A 17723-nucleotide genomic window follows, 5' to 3' on the forward strand; every position below is an offset into this window, starting at 1 on the left:
TTGAGCAGTTCGGACGGTGTATCTATAAATACCTTCGGGGCTCAAAAGGAGAACACGCCTTTGTGTACCCGAGTTCCAGTCGGGGCGGGAAACGGGCGATTTTGGGAGGCCCGAAGGCGAAAATTAGGAAACCTCCTCTTTCCCTCTCTCGGTCCTGTGGAAACCCTAGTCGGGCCGAAACCTTTCGGTTCCGCTTCGCCCCGTCGCCGATGGCGCTCGCGGCGGAGGAGTTCTTCCACGAGGAGGAGGTCGAGCACCCCGTGCGCTACATGCCGCTCGGCCGCGTGTACTCCTCTTCCGCTCTCTGCGTCAGCCCTAGCGGATCCTCCTCCGTCGCGTACAAGAAGGTGAAGGCCCGGATGACCGGCGAGTCGGCGGATGGGGGCGAGGAGGCGGGTCGTAAGGATAAGACCTCGGATGTCGGGCCTGTGGGAATGTGCAATGGTGACGCCGCGAAGCCGTTTCTGGTCTACCAGCGGAAGGCTAAACGGCCCCGGATCGAATCGGGGTCGGAGCAGTCGGGTGAGGGAGATGATAAGGGGAGGCTCGACGGCGCGGCTGATTCGATTGGGGATGCGAGGATTGTTAAGGCGAGGACGTGTATGAAGTACGAATTGCTTAGGTTAGGATCTGGTTCCGGTTCTTTGAGCGGTATGTCCGGGCTGCGATTGCGATCAAATGAAGGCCGTAAGCGGGTCAATTTTTCTGAGGCGAAAAAGAACGTTCATGGTCCTCAGAAGGATTCTTCTGGGTGGAACAAAGTGAAAAAATGGGTCGAGTGAGTTCTTCTTCGCCACTATGCCGATTATGTCACACAGTGTTTCATGAGAGAAATTGATTTTTTTTCTTGGATTTTTGAGTAGCAGTATGTACTTAGGTGCTTCCTCTGTTCTTGTAGGCTGGAACTTGAAGGCGTAGACCCGCATGCATTTATTGGTTTGGAATGCAAGGCAAGTAATTCCCATGACTGTCTGAGTAGCCGACTAAATGATTTTCTGGGGATATCAGCTTTTAACTGAGCCTTTTCAGGTTTTCTGGCCTATAGATGATGATTGGTACAAGGGTTCCATCACGGAGTACAATTCAGACACCAAGCAGCATAGAGTATGTATTGAATTTTGTCTGGAGAATCGTCCATTCATCTCCTAACACCTCCCAAAAACCATCAGTCTGGAAGCTTCACCTTTTGCTTGCTGTACATCGTTTCTCTTGTTTAGTTCTTTCGTGGCATTCTGTTAAATGAAATAAGGAGCCTGTGATATGTTCTAGTACGCATATGGAAGTTTGAAAGCTCGTTTGCTTGCTTTTTGTGATCGTTCTTCTGATTTTTTTTATCATGATTAATTGCTGATATGTTCACACTTAATATGCATTTTCCTATATATCCCTAGATCGTTACTCAATGCACATTATGCCTTATCTTTTAACTCAAACAAACTCAACTTAGTGCAGGTTAAATATGCGGATGATGACGTCGAGCATTTGATTCTCTCAAATGAAAAGATAAAGTTTCATTTATCTTGTGTAGAAATGAAAGATTTATGTTTGAAATGTGGTGTCCCCAACTTAGAGAAGAAAGGCCTCAATTACAATGAATTGCTGGCTTTAGCACTTAACTTTCACGATTGTCAAGGTCTTGAACCAGGTGAACTTGTATGGGCAAAACTTACAGGTATGTGTAAATTTATGGTGTAGTTATCTAATACAACCTGTTTCTTGCTGATTACAAATTAGGGATTCTTTTATGCAGGAAGTTGATTGAACGTTGAAAAGATTTTCTTTATGATTATCTTCATAATTATTTAAAATGTAACTATCGTAGATGTTGGTATCAAATTTGATGAATGCCCTCAACACTGTTTGAAGATTTAATATGATAGTAATGTAAATTTATTATTTAATACTTTACTTTGTTGCTTAACATGCTTTGTAGCTAGTGGCTGCAACCATGAAAATTCTGTAAAAACTTAATATATCCTCAATTTATCATGAGACAGAATATTGCAAGATCGATCAACATAGCATCTCTTTTATGTTTTCTCTTGCTCTCACTCTATGGCCATCTGTTCTCACATCTGACATCGGCATTATTAATTAAATCCACATTTTGGTGCTGCTAATACTTATTTGAAATACTTTATGTACTAAAAAAGGATCAGTTGCCCTGATGGCACAACATCGAGTATTTCATTCTTGTCTTATAATAGGAATTTCTAACATGATTGAATATGCTATTCTTATAATGTAGTTTCATGGAGGAAGCTAGACTATAATAAAGTTGCATAAATATGTGTGATGACTTCATATTTATCTTAGTTGCATGTGCTTGAACATTTTAAATTTGCTACTGGTAGGATTTGGATATGTTTGCTCAAACTGGAACACAAGGATACAGATATGCTTTTGCATTAATGAATTATGAGGCCAACTTTTTTCTTGATCTAAGTAACTTCTAATACATTGTTTCACATTTGATTGCTAGATTGAAATGCCAACAGTTGGGACTACTATCATGAATATCATAATTTTGTATTTGTCTTTGCTAGATGGGCTGAAGATGTTTGGCATTTGCATAGTCTTCTAAAGAATCTTCTTAATTATATACATTCTCACTGACAGGGCATGCTATGTGGCCAGCAGTTGTTGTTAGTGAATCAAATTTTGGTCCTAAGAAAGCTTTGAAGCCCTCCCGGACAAATGAATCTATCCTTGTACAGTTTTTCGGGACTCATGATTTTGCAAGGTTGAGTTCTTATTTAAGAGCTGTTGTATTTTACATTATCTCATAAAAGTCATTTTCTCTACTTTTTAAAAAAACTTTGGTTTGGATTCTGAAAATTTCAGATCTTAGAATAAGAGAGGAGCTTGACATGAAAATTGTGCTTCTTTCAGAAACCAATATGCGATTATGGATTCGTTATTATGAATAATGTAGACCATTAAAGGTCATTTTTAATAATTATTTTACAGGATCAAGTTGAAACAGGCTATTCCGTTTCTCAATGGCCTCCTTTCCTCTTTGCATCTGAAGTGCAAGCAGGCAAGATTTTGTCGAAGCTTGGATGAAGCAAAAATGTATGTGCTTTCTTAGATATGTGATTTTCCATTCTTTTCTTTCAAAGTTAAAAAAAACCATACAGCCGATTGCCTGTTGCATCTAGTTTCAGCACTCTGTAGGTTGCTATGTCTGTTTGAACTTCATATAATATGGCCATTGTTTCACTGCCATGCTTTTTCTTACATGTAAGCAAGTTCCGTGTTTGAAAGTGCATATATATATATATATAGCAAATAGCATGTAGTACACATATATAATCTTTGCTCTTCATTACTCATTTGAAGTTGAAAATGACAAAATGCCATAAACCAAGTATCTTTTAAAGTTATCAGAGCTGCAACTGCTGTATTTGGTTGTCATTTCCAATCCATGAAGGTACGACCATCACAAATAGCTACATAATGGTATCTGGAAGTACATTGCTAAAGATGTGCAACAATAGTTCCATGTATAGGCTAACATATGGTGCAATGCATTATTTTCTGATGCATTTTGGATTGCCAGGACCTTTGTTCAGTGTTTTCTTTGCCTATACAATGAAGAAAAATGAGAGGTGTATTTTGATAGTTTAAAGTTTTTACCAAAAGTCGTTAATAAACTGCTAGAATCACAAGCTATTCCTTTTTGCATAAATTGAAGAAATGATGTCCTGATGCCCTAGTTTACTCCCATATGATTGAGCTGTGGGCTAATAACGAAGCATTATAAGCTTTGATAATTGAGCTACTATACTTCAATTTAAACATTTCATAAAACATTGAAGATATTACAAAAAAATAATAAAAAAAATGAATGAGCAAAAGACTGTAACTGCATATAAGCATTTTAAGTCAGTTATTGTGTTACAAGTTAGTGGGTCACATGTCTCATCTGAGTCATGACTGGAGAACATATCATATTATCATTCTTTCTGGTCTATTCTTGTTCTTTTGTGTTTATTTTTAGTATCTCCGGTTGTGCATAACAAAATGCTGATAGCCAAGTTATTAATAGCTCATCTAATCTTATAAAGCTTCAACTTGCAATGGTGTGGGACTAAACTGATGTGCCATTAATACATTATCTTATTCTGAAGATTTTCACAATCTAAAAATTGACTTTTCAGCTGAGTATTGCAATTTCCACTTTCTAACTCGATCGCCACTTAGATTCCGTATTGTCTTTAGTATCCTTATTGTGTTTCTTTTCAAATGCTATACCTTTTCCCCTACCTTTTTGCCCTTCACTTATGTTTGAATGGCAGGTATTTCATCTGTAGCTGTATAAGTTGGACTACACATTATTTTTTACCTGTAAAAGTATTTCCCAACAGGTATTTGATCGAGCAACAACTTCCGAAGAGCATGCTGCATTTGCAAAAGTGTATTGAGGTTGATGATATTAGGGCTGGGTCAGGAGAGGATGAAGGAGAAAATTCTGATGATGATCTTTCAGCAAGCTACACAATTAGTGGGGGTGAACATACTATAGCCTCACCTATTGAAATAGGAAATCTTTGTGTAACTAGCTTAGGTAATCAATCCTTAGAATGTTCAGCATTGAAATCCTTTTATATACTTATACAACTTGCATACATCATGCAAACTAGTTGATAGTAGGACAAATGCATCTGAAACTATGCTTTTTAAAATGAAATTGTAGTTATATATCTGTATTGCAATCAATTTTCAGGAAGCATAATTTATGATTCGGATTATTTCCATAGCAAGAAGCACATTTGGCCTGAAGGATATACAGCATTTCGGAAGTTCACGTCGTTTAAAGGTAATATGTTGCATCTTGCTACTAATGTTGCCTTTTTGCAATTTGACAAATCACAGCTTAGCAAAGCTGGCTTTTCACCTTCCTTCTCCTGAAAGAAAAATTTCTTTTGATAAGTTGATGAATCTTTAATAATATTAATATCTAGGCCTTTCTTTTGAACTTGACTCCGCTAATTTATTTTCATATACTTGTGTTGCAGATCCTAGTTTAGTCATGTTGTATAAGATGGAAATTTTGAGGAACCCTAAAATAAAAACTCGGCCTTTGTTTAGAGTCACTACAGAAGATGGGGAGCAGGTTTGATTCTTTTTTTTTTTTCAAATAAAATGCCATTTTATTTGTATAAAGCATATAACTTGGCAAGAATAGATCTTAAATCTGCATTAAATGAACTTATCATTTAAGAGGGAATTTTAACATGCTAAACAAAGACACTTTATAATTTTTAGGTTTGTTTGACATTATCTTGTATATTAGGAATCGTTGTGTTATATACTATTTCAGTTTTTGTGTTATCTCCATCATCCTCGACTACATCTAAATGCCAGATTGATGGATCAACCCCAAGTGCTTGTTGGAAGGAAATCTTTAACAGAATAAAGAATAAGCAATGCAATGGGATTCAAGTGGAACTGGAGGGAAGTGATCTTCAGAAATCTGGGTCTTGCATGTTTGGATTCTCCAACTCACAGATAGCCCAACTGATCCAGGTTTGTCAAATATTCATTTAATGCCACATACTTTCCTACATTTTCTTTGAATCATGTCATTGTGTGAATTCCTTTACCTTAGTTTATGAAAATCTTATGCATAGTATTATTTCTCAAAAAACTTCTGTTATGATTTCTAGGCTATTTATCTTTTTCTAGATTTTAGTCTGAGATTTTCTGTACCATCTTCGTGGCTGGTGTATTTTGTTTACCATATCTTTTCTTTTTCCATGATATGTGTTTTGCTGCCGTTTAAGAACTTGCTTCTTTCTTGAATTTGGTTTATTTGGAATTTGGTTTATTTGGAATTTGGTTGTAGGCTCTGTTAATTTTTGACTATCTCATGCTATGATTTTTTGGTTAGCGAGTCTTTCAGATATTCCCTTATTAGCATGGTGCTTAGCTAGTGTCTACTAGAGCAAGATCAGCATAAATCAACACCTTTACCTGTAATTGGATGATAGCATAGTTTATCTAAGTTCTTCTGTCCCTAAAAGTAATAGTTCATATTTAGGAGGGATATATTCCTGCTGATAGCATTCATGCTGATGAAAGGTCAGTACCTAACTCATGTCATTATAACCACAGTGCTGAGAAACAACCAACTTTACAAGGCAACTTAAATGATTCCTTCTCAATCCTTTAAGCATGCGGAAATCTGATTGCAGATGGCAATTTCACCTACTTTATTTGCTATCAGTACCTATTGAGTAAAAAAAGCAAATGGAGGAGCTTGTGTAGAATAGAAAAGCTACTTATCTGTAGCTAGCAAACATAACCTTATCTTTCAACATGTTTTATTTTTTAAAAGATAAGGACCAAGGCATATCACATTATTTATATGTAACCAATGAAGGAGGAAATTAAAATTTTAGCCTCTATTCGATGCTTAAGATTCAATAAGGTGATGGAGCAAAAAAGCTTGTAATGATTGTTAAAGATATTGGAAAGAAATATAAAACTCAAAGGGAGGAATCAGTGAATGTAATGAAACCCCTCGCATTATCTTGATAATTTTGAATTCAAATTAGCGCATGTAGTGGAGTTCTGACATCCAACTAATTATTATTCCTCCTTTTAGTTTTTCTGGAAAGTTCATCCATATAGACGTATGTTGCCATGTTCATCCATTATAGCTGGATGATATAGGGAGAACACAATTTGTGACATCCTAGTTTAGTCTCACAATGAAAATTGAAGTTAATATATATTAACTTATGGCATTGCTGTCTTTTATAGATACTAACTTACAAAGCTTCATAGACTAACAGTTGTGCATGTCTAATTAAGCGTATGATTATTCTGTATTAATCTGGTTTCATGATGAATTTCTAAATCATTAGGAACTTCCGAACTCTAGATTGTGCTCAAAGTATTCTGAAAACTGTGGCGATTCGTCCATGGGATACAGAGCTGTTCGCGTTGACTGGAAAGATCTTGACAGATGTGGCGTTTGTGACATGGACGAGGTATAGTGTTTTTGTCCTAGTGTGTAATTTCCTTCACATTAGTTTGGCTACAAATGTTGGTGTTGGTTGCATGCTTCTTTCTTTTTCCCCTTTGTGTGTGTGTCTATATATATATATATATATATATATATATATATATTATTTGCTATCAATTAAAATCACTTGTGTCTGCGGAATCTCTTTTCTTATGAGTCTTTTATGTAAAACAGTTGATCTATTATGCAGGAATATGAGGACAATTTATTTCTGCAGTGTGACAAATGCCGAATTATGGTACACCTGTTTAAGTTTAATGTTACTTCGTATCCAATTACATATAGATCCAATCCATAGTTTTTAATACCTGCTTTTTTTTCAAGGTTCATGCCAAGTGCTATGGTGAATTGGAACCAGTAGATGAAGCTATTTGGCTCTGCAATCTATGTCGGCCTGGGGCACCAAAGATTCCTCCAAAATGTTGTCTCTGTCCTGTTCTTGGTAAAGTTGTATAGTTATCTTAGAGATCTTTGGCATTGATGTCATCGATTAAACCTAAAACTATAATTCTAATAGGTGGTGCAATTAAACCTACAACAGATGGTCGTTGGGCTCACCTCACCTGTGCAATGTGGATACCTGGTATTTGACGACCCATAAATTTGAGTGATAATGGATAAATTGATCATGATTAACTTAATAAATTATCCACAGAGACATGCCTTGTAAATGTGAAGAGAATGGAGCCTATTGATGGAATATGCAGAATTCACAAAGTACATATTTCATTTTTTATGGACAAGTTATTGGATACATTTTATTTTGTTTTGTATTTTTTTTGGGTACTCTGGAACTATACCAATTCTGTTCTCCTCAATGTAAATTTTCAATATTGATATTATTTTCTTTGAAATGATATACCAGGATAGGTGGAAACTTTTGTGCAGCATCTGTGGGGTAGCTTATGGAGCCTGCATACAGGTTTTAATTTGTAAAATTTATTGCCTTTACCAATATTCAAATTTCATCGAACCATTTCTTTTCCTATGAAATAAATCCCTATCAACTGTGTATGCATGTAAGCCATCTGGTTTCATCAGTAAACAACATGTTAGCTTAATAAAATTATATCTTAACAGTGCTCTCACAACACTTGTCGAGTGGCATATCATCCTCTCTGTGCACGTGCTGCTGGTCTATGTGTTGAGGTATTTGTTATTGTCAGGCATCCCTTCATTCAGGATCTTTATTTTTTGATATCCTTGTTTGTACTTCTAGGTTGCACTATTTGATATGTATATTTTGCACTGTTTATCTTTTTGTATAAAGTTAGAGGATGAAGAAAAAGTTCATCTCATGTCACTGGACGAGGATGATGATCAATGCATCCGCTTACTTTCTTTCTGCAAGAAACATAGACAGCCATCAAAGGAAAGGCCGCCTACAGATAACAGCTTAAGTTTACCCCCAGAGCTAGATGCAAGTTTTGTTCCTGCACCCAATGCTTCTGGCTGTGCTAGGAATGGTAAAGATGTGTGCTATATGTTCTAACACAATTTGCATCGATTACATTTTTGTTCAATTACGTAATAAATGGCATAGGACTTGCTTCTTTTGAACATTGAACATTTTGTTTTTAATGAATAGAGCCATATAATTTCTCTGGGAGACGTGGTCAGAAACAACCTCAGGTTCTTGGCACTGCATCTCGAAAACGATTGTATATAGAGAACCAGCCATATCTGGTCACAGGTTATCGTCAAAATGCAAATGATTGTGGTTTATCAAGCAGTATTTCTTCACAAGCTCAGTGCATATTGGATGATTCTAATCAGAGTGCTTCTGAGTCTGAGAAGCATGGTAGTGTTTGTTCAATGGCTGAAAAGTACAGAAACATGAAGACAACATTCAGAAGGCGTCTTGCATTTGGTCAGTTCAGTATTTTCAACTAAGTTACTCGTAGTCAAATACCTTGACATTGTATTGTTTTCACCATTCAATGGTTGTAATCCAGTAGCTTTCTATATTTGTAACATTAAACATGTGCGCTTTCTCTGATAGGAAAATCGAAAATTCACGGGTTTGGTGTTTTTGCTAAACTTTTGCACAAGGCTGGGGACATGGTATGCATCATTGATTGATTCTCTGGATTTTGTTGGATAGTTTATCTCATCAAAGTAAGTATTGTTTTGATGCAGGTAATTGAGTATATAGGCGAACTTGTTCGGCCAACAATAGCAGATATAAGAGAGCGCTTCATTTATAATTCGTTGGTTGTAAGTGTTCCTTGTCTTATTGTTTCTCTACTCTGAAGTCAGGTACATTGTTCTAATGATAAAATGAAGTGTAAGTATATTTGGTTTTTGTCTTCCAAATATAATTTCAATGGAAAGCTTATATTAGAAATCACCTTACCATATGTCAGTTTAGAGGATTAAATCCTATATTCAATGGAAAATAACACAATTTAAGGACTTCATATTTTGTTTATTCATTGACTCTATGCAAAGCTGTAGAACCATTAATATTTAGATCTCTTAAATCATTATTTGTTATGTCAATTGGAATCCTTTCATCTCATCTCTTTGTATTTCTTGCAGTTTCAATTTATTGCTTCAACTTGTGTAACCGTAGACTCCATTGAAAATTTTTGAACATGTCTGTGTAATTTTTAATTCTCTCATTTTTGATCTGTTGAAGTTGCACATAGTTGTTCTTGTATATTAATACTTTTCATTTTTTAGTAACACCACTAATTCATTTTACCATTTTTCATTTTCTGTTCCATTAACTTTTATATGTATTATTTTGTAACTGCTTATGATCCATAATCTATAATAGGTTGTATTATAGTTTTGAAAAATTTTCTTTTGGCCACGAGGCACACGATGGTCTCACAATTCTCTAAAAACTCATCTTATTTCAACCTACTTTTTATCCTATTAATGTCGTCTTCATTGATGACTCCTTGATGAATAATAGACCCATTACATCTATAATTCTTATGGAAATTTCATATACATCCACCTCAACTATTCCCCTTTCTTATTATTGAAACTACATTCCCCTGTTCAGTTTTATACTTCTACTCAATTTAAACATATGATTTCTAAAGTTTTTCTCTACAGTTCACTAATTAGCATGATATCATTTGCAAATAATACATGGCTTCTCATTTGCAAATAATTAACTTTTGACATTTGAGTAACCCAGTAACTATAAGAAATATGTCCAATCAGTTACTACATCATCATCTTTTATCATATCAATATCCTTGTTAGATGATTGTTTCTTTTCTAAAATCCATCATAATAACTGTCTAGGAACTCTGTTTTTGTACTTGTGTTCAACCAATTCTTTACTCTATCATCATGTCATTTTATTTGGTATTAAAATGAGCCAATAATAAGTATAAATAATGAAAACATGTCCCTCATCATATATCTTAATATTTTTAATAGATATAGTTTTATGTAGAATTGTTTTGTATTTGCTGTCAACCAAACAACATAGTTGTAAATGCCATTTGCAACATTTGCATTTCTTTGCAATTGTTTTGCAGCTATTTGCTACTTTGAACTTGCTCCTCCTGGAGTATTTAAGTTCTTAATTTTGTTCTAGGAAATGCCAAGATTGATTTGCTTATGGTTCATACAAGCACCTTGGCAACCTTAATTCATAATTCATTGTTTTCTGTTATCACAATAACTTCATGTTGTGAGGGCTTTTGGCCTAGTCATAAAACTTCTCTAACTATGTTTGCTACTATCTTCCGATTGTTTATATTTCTTCAAGATATTGCTTGGGAAATAAATGACATAATATACCCATTTGTTTGTTGCCAAAGAGAAACACAACTGCAAACACTTAATTACCTGTGCTTGTTTGCAGGGTGCTGGGACATATATGTTCCGTATAGATGATGAGCGTGTAATTGATGCAACAAGGGCAGGAAGCATAGCTCATTTGATTAATCACTCTTGTGAAGTAAAATATTTCATCTTGAATTTAATTAAAATTCTATTGTGGAATTTTGCAAAAAGCATTTTTTATCTCTGTCTCAAAAGAAAGGAAATACCTTCATCTCTTTATCATTGATGTACTAGCTAATTTCTGTTAATTGTTCCAGCTGCATTTCACTTTTTGCTTGTACTTGGACTAACTATGCATACAGCAAGTTTAGTAGCCTGCCATTTTCCATTCTTTATTCTGAAATGAGTTAATAATGACCATCTTCTATTAGTTAAACATGATATATATTGTACATTTTACATTTCTCTGGATCCATACGCTCCATTATTTATGGTGATTAGATATTAAAGTAATTCTGAAAATTTTATTCATGTCAACTTCCTAGTTTATTAGCACAAAGTAGTGTTTTATGTAGGCAATCTGAAACTATCTCGAACTCTTCCAAAAGGCTGACTCTTTTGAATGCATCTTTTGCTTGTTCACTCCAAGCTTATACCAAAACATAAATTCGAGTGAAGATTAGTACACCAAATGGTGATTCTCTGCAGTCTGCTTTTACTTGCATTATTGCTTCCATATATTTTTCCATTTTTATCCTGAAAAGTTTGTTGCATCAACCTGTTGATTTATCTTGTATGCATCTGTCATTGACTCAGTCCCAGCTAGGTTGCAGATCAATTATATTGCAGTTACCCTTCATCATGAAAAACTGTTTCTTTTGCATTGATATTTGAAAGGTGGTTTTCTGATATGTTTTCTATTTCTGGAGCTCAATATGACCGATTCATTCTGATCCATATTTTTTTTTCTGCAATATTAGTTTTTATATATATTTCCATTTCCTTACCAGCTAATTTAAAATTCTTAATATGCTCACACTTTTGCAGCCCAATTGTTATTCGAGGGTCATAAGTGTTAATGGTGACGAGCATATAATTATATTTGCAAAGCGTGATATTAACCAGTGGGAGGAATTGACATATGACTATAGGTACTGCTTGAAACATGCTCCTATGCCTATTTTTTTTTCTCTTATGATGTATATTCTTACTTGTAAACAATGAATCAGATTTTTCTCAAGCGACGAACGACTTGCTTGTTATTGTGGCTTTCCAAGATGTCGAGGGATTGTCAATGACACTGAAGCAGAAGAACAGGTTGCCAAAATCCGTGTACCTCTAAGTGAAATAACTCAGTTGAAAGGTGAATGAGGCTTAGTTTGGTCAAGCCATTGAGCCTAGGGTGGGTATTTGATTGATAATCCCTTTATTTGAGAATCTCACTTATGTTTTTTTTTATGTTTGTATTCTTTGTTTAAAAACATAAGCAACATTTTATGCATGAAGTGAATATCCAACACCTTGTAGTGCCGTGATATAGCTTTAGAAGTTTCCAAACATCAAAAACAGTAGGATATTGGAAGGTCCTCAAAAATCAATAGTTAAGTGGTGAATAATTTTATATCTGTTATCTAGATGCTATTTTGATAGTTCTATTGCTCAAGGTTTAAAATAAATCTGTTTGGATCATTTCATGATAAATCCGACTTCACTTGGTTCTATTGCTTCAAAGCTTCAAAGAAAAATAGTCTAATGCCCTGACTATTTGGCCAGTTGAACTAAGTTTTCTAAATAAAAATGTTAAATAAAATTTTGTTGTCCAACAATATTTTAGATCTTGTCAGTGGGTGTTTCTTATTAACATCCCATTTTTGGTCTGTCCACTGCATTATTGCCAATTGGGTTTAGTCAGTATCAACGCCATACTAGAATCCTACGTTGGTCAAACGTGTTCAAGCAGGATTTTGAGGTAAAGCAATACCAAAGTGTCATTATTTTGTTTAACCTTGAATGGGAAATCAGTTTGACGAATTAATTGAGTTCCGCAACCTTTTTCTATTATAAATTAATTGACAAAGTATTTTTGTACTCGTTCTATGATTTAACCTGTGCCTTTATTTGACCTTTCATGAGATGTAATACTTGTGCCAATTTTGCTCTAACGCCATGTAGTTTTTATCTTCTTGGTAATCCTTGTAACATGTGGTTTTGAGATGTTATGCTTATGCCAATTTTGTTCTAACGCCATGTAGTAGTTTTTCTCTTCGTGGCAATCCTTGTAACATGTGGTTTTCTTCTATATTCCAGAAGCGAACATTACGGCTGGTCTTGCAGTTTTCATAGATCAATACTATGCAGTTATTCTACTTGGAAAAGCAATAGATTTAGAACATCTGACGGCTATTGAACAAGCTTCTTTCTCATTCTTCTACAATTCCAATCACTTATTTGTTATCCTCTTATTGCTGCAGATTTCATCACCGAATGCATCAATTGTTTCGGCCTTGTTAATTATGCTTCTGACAAATAGTCAGATATGAGTATGATTTGATTATCCTAAACGAGATGTTTTTCCCCCCAATACTTAATGTCATCGATTTCTTTAGTTGCATGTGATTGTTCCATGCATTTAATTTTTTTTTTATCTTGATTACCTTCGGTGGGCGAAAGAAAAGCCTGTGTACATAGTTCGAAGTAGGAGATATTGAACAGCATGTGTATCTGTTATCATGTTCAATTATTTATATGACAAGTGCTTCTTCTTGTTCTGGTTCTACTTAGGAAAGCTAATTTGCTGCGGTTATTTTGGCGAGTATTCTGTTTGCTTAAATGTCCTTTGGTATTTTCAAGTTGCTAAAACACTTGCTAATATTTTCAAATTTGTGACTTCATAATCTTGAACACTGTTATCCTTCATGTTATTGTCGTGCCTGATTAGGTTTTCCGGTCGGTCGGGTAGTAGCCTCCAAGCTTGGCCTAGCTGTTTATGCTCATTTTCCAATTTTTTATTTTTCTATTTTTTGAAATTTTTCAATGTTTCTTTAAAATTTTTAATTATTTTTAAAAATAATTACATATTAATTCAGCCTGTGGGCATAGTTTTTAATCGTCAAGGCTCACTTGAGCCTTGATTATCTGGCTCATCTAGTTTCTCTTGTTCTAGTGATGCTAATAAAATCTAGTGTTTTATTATTCTACTTAAACTGACCATCTGCATAAATTCTAAAAACTGATATCCACCTAAATACAAATAAATGAAATTGTTGAATTTCTCATAACAATAAAATATTATCGATCAACATCAAATAACAAATATAGTAAGATATTAGTTTTTTTTAAGATAAAAATATAAACGATTGGCAAGAAAGTTCTGACGATTCAACGCACTCACTGGAACTCAATTAAGCCCAATTACACAGCCCAATTCGAAAACTCTTGCTAGATTTTAAAAATGGAACGGGAAGAAGCGAAAGGGTATCGAAGATGGAGGCACGTGGCGGTGGTCCGGAGGAGGAGGAGAAGAAGAGGCTTGCGGAGACCTTCGTTGGCATCGCCGCCTCCACCCAGGAAGAAGCCCTCTTCTTCCTCGAGAGCCACGGCTGGAATCTGGACTCCGCCATCGTCTCCTTCTACGACCACCAGGCCGATCCCCAGGGCCACCGATCGCCCCTCCACCGAGGCCAGGACGACGCCCACGACCCGGACGACGAGGACGAGGACTACCTCCCAACGGAGGAGTCCCTTGACTCTGCGCCTCCGGCGCGGGTGACGCGTTCGACGACCGCTGCCGCTGCGTCACCACCCCGGGAGACTCGGGCGGCGACGGCACCCGGTTCAAGAGGGGATAAGAAGGCATCCAAGCCCTCGGGAAGCCGGTCGACCATCCGTACCCTTGCGGATCTCAACAGGAGAGCAGATCCGGACTCTGATAGCGACGAGGATGGGCCGCAGGAGTACTACACCGGTGGCGAGAAAAGGTATTGTTTTAACGATGAAATTCTTGATCTCAATAAGCTGAATCTATTTCTTCTACTTTACTGGTTTTAGTATGTTCTTGAATGCTTCACATGAGGAGGATTAGAGTATTGTGAATCTTTGAGTGCCACAATTATAGATCAGTGAGAAATCGACCAATTTACAGATCATTGTTCAGAGACGAGCTCAATATGATCAAATTCAAATTAGTGACAGGAAACTCTTGTTGGCTTTATTGAAGGATTTACCTAAGCATGCTTCACCAGAGATTGGCATTCAATCACTCATTTTCTTAACACAGTGTTGGTACCTCAAAATGTGATTTGAGACCTAGCTACTATTAGAATTTTATCTAATTAAAGCATGTAAAAGAGCAAAATCCAAATCACATTTTTGTTGTATGCATTAGGTTTGACCTAACATTTGATTCTTATTATGTTATGTAGTTATATGATTTGAATGAATTAGACAATATTTTCTGGTGACAATGCCGAATCTGTGCCATTAAACTTGGCCAGGTATGATTTGCTCCGATGTTAGTCATGATTGAATTTTTAGGTCTGCGACCAAATCATACTTGCATCAGGATTTGAAGGAAGGAAGACTTGCATATGAAATCAACACATCTCAATTAAACTTGTATAACACCACTTCTAGCCAAACATAACTAATGACCTTGACCTATAATTTGACTAACCTTCTTGTGTTTGAGCTTGATATCACTTAATGCATTCCTAAAGGACTTCAACTTTTATAAGATAACCAAACCTCTTATTGATATTCATTAGAATATGACATGGTGAAATATTAATGATTTTTATGCTGTTTATATAATTACCATGCAGTGGCATGCTTGTTCAAGATCCATCACAAGGTGGCAATAACGTAGATGCTATATTTGAACAAGCCCGGAGAATGGGTGCCGGCCAAGGAACTTTTGAGCCTTCACAATCCTCTAGTTCAAGAAGTTTTACTGGAACTGGTAGGCTTTTGTCTGGTGAATCAGTACCATCTGCTCCTGTTCCTGATCGGGCGGAGAATATTGTGCACAACATTTATTTCTGGAGGAATGGATTTACTGTGAATGATGGTCCATTACGGAGGTTTGAGGATCCTGAGAATGCTTCCTTTCTGGAGGTAAATAGCTTCTACTATTTTCATCCATTGAGAAGTATTCAACTAATTATGATCTTCAACTAACAAAAGACTACCACTCATCTTTCCTCGTGATCAATTTTATTCTTCTTTTTTACTGTCTCAGCAGCAAATAACAGTTGATATTTTCTTAATGTTGACTTCGTCCAACATTATTATTGACTGTGCATTTAAGAGGTCGAATAATAGCTACTAAATTCTGTTTCACCAAACACCAATAGCATCCTTATGTCATTTGGGTTTGTTAACTGGTCTGTACATTTTTTTATTGCGGGTATATATCCAAAGAAATCACAAGAGTGCTATCTAACACACCCGAGGATAGTCTCCACTTTTGTTTGTTTCCTATTTTTTTTATGGTTTTCGTCCAAAATTTGCACAGTTACTATTTTAGCGCTTTATCTTTCAATGTATTGTGGTGGTTCTTTCATAGAGCATTACAAAGTCTGAATGCCCCAAAGAGCTTGAACCAGCAGATCGGAGGACTGCTGTAAATGTGAATCTCATACGCCGGCAAGAGGATTATTCTGTATGTTTCCTTGGAAACTACTTCTGCATTTTCTTATAGGCTGAGCTCTCATGATCTAGATTGCCTCTCTTCGACAGGAACCTGTGAGACGTACTACTGCATTTCAAGGTGTAGGAAGGACTCTCGGAGGTGGATCGTCCGATAACTCAGCCACTGAGCCTACAGCTGCTAGTGATGCATCCAGTGCTGTTGCTCCATCATTATTAGGCCTTTCGGTCGATCCTCTCTTGCCTTCCACTTCAATTCAGCTAAGGTTAGCAGATGGCACACGCATGGTGGCACGCTTCAATCTGCATCATACTGTAGGCCACATCAGAGCATTCATCGACGCATCGAGGCCTGGTTCGTCTAGGACTTACCAGTTGCAGACGGTTGGTTTCCCGCCCAAGCAACTGAATGATCTCGACAAGACGATCGATGAAGCAGGCCTTGCGAACTCAGTCATCATTCAAAAAGGCTAGTTTTCCTTTATTTGCATTGCTATTGGACTACATAGTCGTATTGCAACTGCCGAAACTATCTGAAAAAACCTTAGGGAATTGCTTCTAATCGTTAATTGGTAAGAAAATATCATGAACTCATCTTGGTGTCTTTTGAGTGTTCTTTATAAGAATGCAGAGTCAATCTTAAATAGTTGAGTTTCACTATTTATTTACTATCGTATCCAGCTTCAATAAATGTTTTCAAACAAATGGCAACAAACATTTGAAATTAGTAACGTGAGTTAACTAGTGTCCATATGTCGTCTTCATTGGTGTCTTCTTCGTCTTGCTATCACAAAGTGGCAAAGTGAGATAACAAGTCTTTCTTCCTACAACCTGGTTCGCGCGCCATGACACCATTTATGTGCTTCCATCTCGGATAACCGAAGACAGTTTCATATCGAATGTAGTGTGAAACAGTTAGTGATTGCAAACGGGAAATAAGATGTGCTCGCAGAAGTCGAAAGTGAAATTAGTGTGTCTGAGCTCAATGCCATTGTGCTTGCAGAAGTCCTCCATCACTTTGCTTAGCTTGGTAGTTCGAGAAACCTTCGAAAACCAAATGACTACCGTCCTACGAACAATTCCATGGCGTTGACGATTCAGTTGCCCTTATGCTCCTGCTCTTCGACCATACTGAATCAACTGCGACTTATTCTACCACTAGAGTCGTGCTCAGTGAGCAGGATGAAGGCAAGGGAGAGTCAGGAAGCCCAAGTAATTAATAGTTTTGCACCATAATATTATTGAACTTTTAATTATATTAACAATGTTGAATAATTCATTCTGTTCA

The 17723-nt window shown here is 36.3% G+C and overlaps 2 protein-coding genes across 3 annotated transcripts; both read left to right on the forward strand.

Moving 5' to 3' along the window:
* Positions 1-74: 74 nt before the first annotated feature.
* LOC141820004 (histone-lysine N-methyltransferase TRX1-like) lies at positions 75-13400 on the forward strand. Of its 2 annotated transcripts, none has more exons than XM_074707279.1 (25): positions 75-778; positions 899-950; positions 1030-1104; positions 1453-1672; positions 2620-2743; positions 2971-3075; positions 4371-4570; positions 4730-4822; positions 5022-5119; positions 5371-5532; positions 6876-7001; positions 7227-7274; positions 7361-7478; positions 7554-7619; positions 7692-7753; positions 7902-7958; positions 8117-8185; positions 8307-8502; positions 8625-8906; positions 9039-9100; positions 9176-9253; positions 10869-10964; positions 11837-11940; positions 12019-12191; positions 13097-13400. In XM_074707279.1, exons 1-24 carry the CDS (start codon positions 210-212, stop codon positions 12158-12160), a joined length of 3204 nt encoding a protein of 1067 aa, XP_074563380.1. In that variant the 5' UTR covers positions 75-209; the 3' UTR covers positions 12161-12191; positions 13097-13400. The 2 variants fall into 2 exon arrangements, with proteins under 2 accessions (XP_074563380.1, XP_074563381.1); XM_074707280.1 differs by having other exon boundaries at positions 13261-13400.
* An 825-nt stretch (positions 13401-14225) lies between these two features.
* LOC141820066 (plant UBX domain-containing protein 4-like) lies at positions 14226-17027 on the forward strand. Its single transcript, XM_074707349.1, has 4 exons — positions 14226-14766; positions 15610-15901; positions 16353-16448; positions 16526-17027. Exons 1-4 carry the CDS (start codon positions 14273-14275, stop codon positions 16907-16909), a joined length of 1266 nt encoding a protein of 421 aa, XP_074563450.1. The 5' UTR covers positions 14226-14272; the 3' UTR covers positions 16910-17027.
* The last annotated feature ends 696 nt before the right edge of the window (positions 17028-17723 follow it).

The sequence above is a fragment of the Curcuma longa genome, unplaced genomic scaffold (genome assembly GCF_044706935.1).
Source record: "Curcuma longa cultivar G26 ecotype Majalengka, Jawa Barat unplaced genomic scaffold, ITB_CL_G26_1.1 utg2646_np1212_2152390_RagTag, whole genome shotgun sequence".
Classification (NCBI taxonomy): domain Eukaryota; kingdom Viridiplantae; phylum Streptophyta; class Magnoliopsida; order Zingiberales; family Zingiberaceae; genus Curcuma; species Curcuma longa.

Bases quoted from the DNA above. Each gene is read 5' to 3' on its own strand.
- LOC141820004 (XM_074707279.1), top strand. From the start codon at position 210: ATGGCGCTCGCGGCGGAGGAGTTCTTCCACGAGGAGGAGGTCGAGCAC. The intron at 7,002-7,226 runs GTATAGTGTTTT...TCTATTATGCAG, and splicing joins GCGTTTGTGACATGGACGAG to GAATATGAGGACAATTTATT. The intron at 9,101-9,175 runs GTATGCATCATT...GTTTTGATGCAG, and splicing joins TGCACAAGGCTGGGGACATG to GTAATTGAGTATATAGGCGA.
- LOC141820066 (XM_074707349.1), top strand. From the start codon at position 14,273: ATGGAGGCACGTGGCGGTGGTCCGGAGGAGGAGGAGAAGAAGAGGCTT. The intron at 14,767-15,609 runs GTATTGTTTTAA...ATTACCATGCAG, and splicing joins TACACCGGTGGCGAGAAAAG to TGGCATGCTTGTTCAAGATC. The intron at 15,902-16,352 runs GTAAATAGCTTC...GTTCTTTCATAG, and splicing joins AGAATGCTTCCTTTCTGGAG to AGCATTACAAAGTCTGAATG.